The 6,000-nt window shown below is 46.9% G+C and overlaps 1 protein-coding gene across 12 annotated transcripts in view; it reads left to right on the top strand.

Annotated features, from left to right (window-relative positions):
- Window positions 1-4,868: 4,868 nt before the first annotated feature.
- Window positions 4,869-6,000, top strand: part of PCDH15 (protocadherin related 15) — a 332,931-nt gene continuing 331,799 nt past the window's right edge. For 5 of the 12 annotated variants that reach the window (XM_053948647.1, XM_053948649.1, XM_053948637.1 and 2 more), the window contains exon 1: window positions 4,953-5,036. Coding sequence is in view for 7 of the 12 variants with exons in the window: in XM_053948631.1 (XP_053804606.1) it covers window positions 4,910-5,036 (127 nt within the window). In the remaining 5 variants the exon portion in view is untranslated. Of the gene's footprint in view, window positions 5,037-6,000 lie in introns of all 12 variants that reach the window. The other 7 variants (XM_053948631.1, XM_053948633.1, XM_053948644.1 and 4 more) reach the window with 4 other exon arrangements.

Here is a 6,000-nt window from a genome sequence, read left to right as displayed (position 1 = left end):
TCAAAACTCACTGGGGTCAGCTGTTGCTGAGTTGAGTTTTGGCTGGAGCTGAAGAGGGCGGCAGCATATTCAGCTCTGCACGTGGAAATATCTGTGTGCTATTTCTGGCTCTTTGCTCCACTTACAAGGAATATCTGACTTTTGTAAGTAAAGAGGTGGCATAAACAGCTCCTTAGTGAGTGAGGTTTGCAAGGTCTTCAAAGCGTAGATTTTCTAGAAAGAAGCAGTAATTATAAATCACAAAAACTTCCTTGTATGCTGTTATTGCAGGGTAAAAGGTACCTTGGAGTCTGAGCTCTGCATGAATATTTGTGGCATTGACTGCTCAGTTGTTTGTAGGGTATTTTCCCTATGATCTAGGCCCTGGAAAGCCCCATTTAACCCATCCTTGGTGCTGAAGGTGCTCCCAAAAGCTCAAGCACATCTGATTCTCTGCTGAAAATGGTCCCAAAAGCTGAGGCACACTCAGTTCTCTGCTGAAGGTGGCCCAAAAATCTCAGACACACTCAACTCTCTTATGGCCTCCTGGCAGGTGAAGCAAACAAGCTCTGAAATGAAGACACTTCAGGAAGTTTTCAGTGCCATATGGATCTTCTCAAAAACGTGAGCATTCAGTGGCTGAAGGGAAATGAAATTCCTAAGTGAACACACTCTCCTGGCAGGCCTCAGCAGCCATAGAGCCACTCCTGTCCCTCTCTCAAATCCTCAAGAGGATTATCAGGGTGCCTTGCTCTTGTGGGTGCACCATCTGATCAAAGCTCTCCTTGTCTGTCCTGTTCTTAAGCATCTTCATTTCTCATGTTGTATTTAATCCCAGAATAGAGGCTCCACTGTTACTTGCTGGGTGTTTGCCATGGTCTCCTGGAAAGTACCTGCCTCCAAATTCCTTTTCTGCCAGCTGACATGGAATTCCACCCCAGGGCTCATTGCAAGACAAGACAGTGACTCATTCTTCCCTCTCAGAAATAGCATCCCGAAAGCTCAACAGAGGAAGCCAACAATGAACACAAGGATTACAAAAATGCTCCCATTCTCCACAAGTTAATTTTAGAGTAAAATCAACAATTGTTCATGGTTTAGAAAGATCTCCATCCTCATTATTAGCTTTGTTATTGTCACTGTGACTATTTTTACATGGCGCCTTCGATTTGCAAGGGGGTGTTTTTGACCAAATGGGAAGTCGGGTGTTCATGGTAATGAACAGAGGATTGGGTCAAAATCCCTACACTGGGAGGGTAAATTTCTTTGCAAACACAAAGGATTTCTGGGAGGTTTGGTTTCTTTGCATTTCTTTTGGAGCAGATGGCAGTGAGAGTGACTTCATCATCCAGTTCCTGTTGCCTGTTAGGACCTAAAAAATAGTTCATACATAGAGATGCTGGGGAGAAAAAGGAGATTTCATATCCACAGCCTCTCCAATGGGAGAGTAGTGGTCAGGTCTGAGGCGATTCCCACCACCCCAATCTCACTGTAACTTACTCTTTTCCAAGTTTTTTTGTCCTGGTTTTGATCTCATTTGACTTTGCTGGACACCATTTCTGCCTGTTTTGAGCCACTGGTATTTTTTGTCATGAAGACAGAAGTTTTGAATCTTCCCAAAGACAAGTTGTTATTTTTTAGGGAGAAAAAAAAGTTGGCTTTCATCCTTTATTTTGACTGTCTTTGATTTGTGAAATGGAGAATTCCAAGAAACAGCCCTGTGGAGGAAAATCTGCTGGGTTCCAGGTACTGAACAGCAAAGCTATGAGCAAGTCAAGTGATGATAGTGAATATAAATCATGCACTCAAAACAGACAAAGGTTTTGGTGGAGGCAGGAAGGCAATAGATCACCACTGGGCAAAGCTGATGGCTCTTGCAAAGGAAAGAAAACGCTTTTTTTTTAATGTGGATAAAAGTCTTAATGACGGTAATTGTCCAAAGATTCATAATTGTGTGTGGGAGAGGGAAGTTCCCTGTTAAAAGTGCTGCTCTAACCAAGATAATGTCTAGGGGAAAGGCAACAGGATGGAAAATCAGCCTGCCATGTTGTATTCTAGGGAAGAAATGAGGATTGTCACAGTAAAGTTTAAAAGCTCAAAACAACACAAGACGTAATGCGAGTTCAGCTCTAGTAAAAATGAGATGCAGGTCTTCGGTGGAGTGTCTTCAGGGCTTATTGTCCCAAAAGTTCCCTTTCCCACTGAAATTTTTCATTACTAAGCCTAAAAGTGAATTTAGGTGGAGAGGTTGCTGTAGTGTTTACTGAATTACCAGAATACTTTCTCTCCCCAGTATAAACAAATGTCCCTAAGCAAAGCCAGGTGTTGCTTGGCAAAGAAAATATTCATATATAACTTACCACTGTAGGAGTTTCTTGCTGTTTTTAAATGAATGAAATATTTTCTCCCCCTCCACAAGAATGTGTGGCTATTTAGAAATAGAGGCTTCTATAATGAATGGATGTATGTTTACACTGCCTTTATATTTCTTATTTCTATCGTGCTCTACTCAGCAGGATGTTCACTTCCTAATATTATTCAGATTTAGAATTAATGCAGTTCAGTTGCACTGAGTATATATGTATAAATCACAAAATGCAGCGCTGTTCTTCCTTGAAAATAATAATTGGGTATAGATCTAATGCTCCCACTTCACAACTAAATTTCCCTTGAGGGGTCAAAAGGATGACGTGACATTTTAGCTCACAGGTTGAGAGGGAAGGTTCAGAGTTTAAGATGTAAAATTTGCTTCTGAATGCGGAACAATAGAGGATTTATTATTTATTATTCATAGAGCCTTGTCAGCTTAGAGAGATGGGCAGAGAAGAACTGTTTGAAACTCAACAAAGGAAATGCAGGTCCTGCAGCTGGGCAGGAACAGCCCCAGGCACCAGCACAGGCTGGAGCTCCCTGCAGGAGCAGCTCTGTGGGGAAGGAACTGGGGGACACCGAGCTGTCCCTGGGCCAGCAGAGGCTCCTGGGGACACCGAGCTGTCCCTGGGCCAGCAGAGGCTCCTGGGGACACCGAGCTGTCCCTGGGCCAGCAGAGGGTCCTGGGGGACACCGAGCTGTCCCTGGGCCAGCAGAGGGTCCTGGGGGACACCGAGCTGTCCCTGCGCCAGCAGAGGGTCCTGGGGCCAAGGAGGCCAATGGGACCCTGGGGCAGCAGGAGAGCATTGGCAGCAGGTCAGGGAGGGATCCTGGCCCTGTGGGCAGCCCTGGAGGCACCTCTGGAGTGCTGTGTCCAGCTCTGGAGCCTCAGCAGAGCAGGGCCAGGAGCTGCTGGAGCTGAGCAAGGGCCTGGAGCATCTGGGTGCCCAGGAAAGGCTGAGGGAGCTGGGGCTGCTCAGCCTGGAGAGGAGCCCCAGCTGAGAGGGGCCCTCAGGCCTGGCTGTCCCTGTGTGCAGGGAGGGGCAGAGCAGGGCCCAGGCTCTGCTCCGGGGCCCAGCAATGGCACCAGAGCCACGGGCAGGGCCTGAGCCCAGCAATTCCCCCTGCACAGGAGGCACAACTTCTTCCCTGGGCAGTGCCCAGCCCTGAGCACATTGTGCACAGAGCCTGGGGGCTCTCCTCCCTGGGGCTGGGGCAGAGCTGTGTGCACACAATGCTGTGCCCTGTGCTCTGGGATGGCCCTGCTGGAGCAGGGAGGTGCCACCAGTGCCCACTGAGCTCCCTCAGCCACCCTGGGATGCTGTGATAATCCAGGACAACATGAACAAAATCTCAGTATTTTTCCATTAATAAGCTGCTGTATCATTACACAAAGATTGGTTCCAACCTGATACTTGAGATCTGTTAAATTATCATTGAAAATGCAAAATGGTCCCAGTGGTTCCCACTTGGAGCCTACTGAATACCATTTATTGTTAATCTGCTGCCAGACAACACAGCAGCCCAGGAATGGGCAGTATCATCAGTATTCCTGTGCTGTGGGCTGGTTTTGCTGCTCTGTGTTTGATGTTGGCCTGCTCATGTCATGGCCATTGTAGTCCCTTAGATAAATTCCCTTTGTTTGAGTTGCTTTTTGAGGGCATTTCAGTGATCACTGTTTAGCCTCAGGCTGACTTTACTCCAAGGTTACTCTTAGGTTCAGCTGGGGCAAATACTCAGGAGTGGTTTTGCATAGGTACTAGGGACTGCCAGCCTTCCCACCACTATCCCTTAGGAATCCCTGCATTCCCTTTGGGAATGCAATGCTTGGTTTCTGCTTTTCAGCCTTGGTTCACCTTGTGCTCAGGGCGTGGTCTGCTCGTGGGTTACTCTTTAGTCTCTCTGTTATTTTCATTAATTTGGAGACAAAGGAGGTGGGACAGGAGGAATCCAGAATTAGCTGGACTGTGAGCATTAGTTTTATTCCAGCATCCCATCTGGTCCAGGCTGGCTCAGTAGAGGGGAATGAAGTGTGAAGTTAACTCTGGGAGTAAATCTGGGTCCCCTACCAGCAGCCAAAGCTCTCTGTGACAAAACACCTGGACTCAGTGCTGGAAAAAGGGATGTGGGATCCTTGATCTCCTTCAGTCAAATACATGGCTGCTTCCAGATGCTGGCACACCTGAGGCAGGAGCTCAGTCTCCATGGATACTTCTGCCCAGTGGATGTGAATCCCAAGAGGTGGAAGTGCACCAGCAGTGAAATAGGTGAGAACAGCACGCCTTGAAGGATAGGGGATATCTGCCTGTGGAAAACCATGGAAGTAGGAAAGCTAACATCCAGATGAGGGTTAAGTTTGGAAATTCTGAAAGTTTGGGGAAAGCTGATTATTGCAGATCATATTGGAGAGCACTGGTGGAGAGGTAAGGAGAGATATTCCACGGGGTAGAAGTGGATTCCATGGAATTCAGAATGTGACCACTGTGACCTCAGCAGCTGGAAGTATCCCCCAGGAGCCCCTCAAAACAGCCACTGAAGGGAGGTATCAACGGCCAGGAGGATGACAGGGAGAGGAAGGTGGGAGCAGAAGGAGTGGATCATCCAAGCACATGAGGAGGAAACAGCACAGAAGAAAAGGAAGAGGTCCCAAGGAGGTGCTCCAGAGGCAGGTGGAGGAAAAGGGAAAGGTAGGAACTGAGGTAGGCATGGAGGGAATAAAGGCAGGAGCTGGGAAGGTGGGGGATGGCCAGGAAGGATGAACACAGATGCATCACTGAATTTTGGATCTAGCTGAAGGTTTAGTGAAGATATACAAAGGATGGAGAATGAAGAATTTACAAGTTGGGGAAGTACCAGGAGAGTTGGGAAGAAAGGGGAGAATAGGGATAAGAAGTGATTAAGCTTAAAGCAAGGGAGCTCTTTTGATCAAGACAATTTGCATGGGCATAATTAACATTTAGCAGGGAGAGAGAAAAGGCATTTTGAGATCTGGACCATGATTTGAGTTTTATTTTCACAACAAAATATAAATATGAGTCAAAAGAATGTATTACAAAAATGTTCTCTGTGTATCCACTTGGATCTGGCAATTACAGCAGAAGAGTGCAGGAGAGGTTTCAAGAGGGCTCTGTAGTGGTTCTGCAAGTAGAAGTGGCTTCATATGTGTGGTGATATGAGAGAGAGCAAAAATAAGGGCACGGGGATGATGGAAAGATCCAGGGGAGCACAGGTTTCTTCCTTGTTTTTGCTGTCCCACCTGGAAGAGCCTGGCAAGGATAATTCCGAGCAGTTACTCTGTTGCCACAACCTGTGTAAGGGTTGCAGGTATGAAGGTTTCAGGCAGAAAATGGCCAAAGTATGAGGAGAATCCACCTTCCTCTTATTCCAGTAGATACCTGGAGACCTGGATACCTGGAGATGGCCTAACTCTTGCTTGGTTCAGCCAAACACCAATGGGGCTTGCAGCTGTGCTTTTCTCTGGGGGTTTCATCCAGCTCTGGAATATTCCAGTGTAAAAATTAGAAATGTGGGAGACAGCAATGGAGATGGAAAAGGGATAAGGGGGATTATCTGCAGAAGATTTTAAACTGGAATGTTAATGATTTCAGTCTTTTCTGTACAATTCTCAAAGCCCCCTCAGGTCCGTCTGAA

This window comes from Vidua chalybeata, chromosome 8, assembly GCF_026979565.1.
Source record: "Vidua chalybeata isolate OUT-0048 chromosome 8, bVidCha1 merged haplotype, whole genome shotgun sequence".
NCBI lineage: Eukaryota > Metazoa > Chordata > Aves > Passeriformes > Viduidae > Vidua > Vidua chalybeata.
Note: the sequence above shows the minus strand (reverse complement) of the source record. Positions and strands in the feature narration are given on the sequence as shown.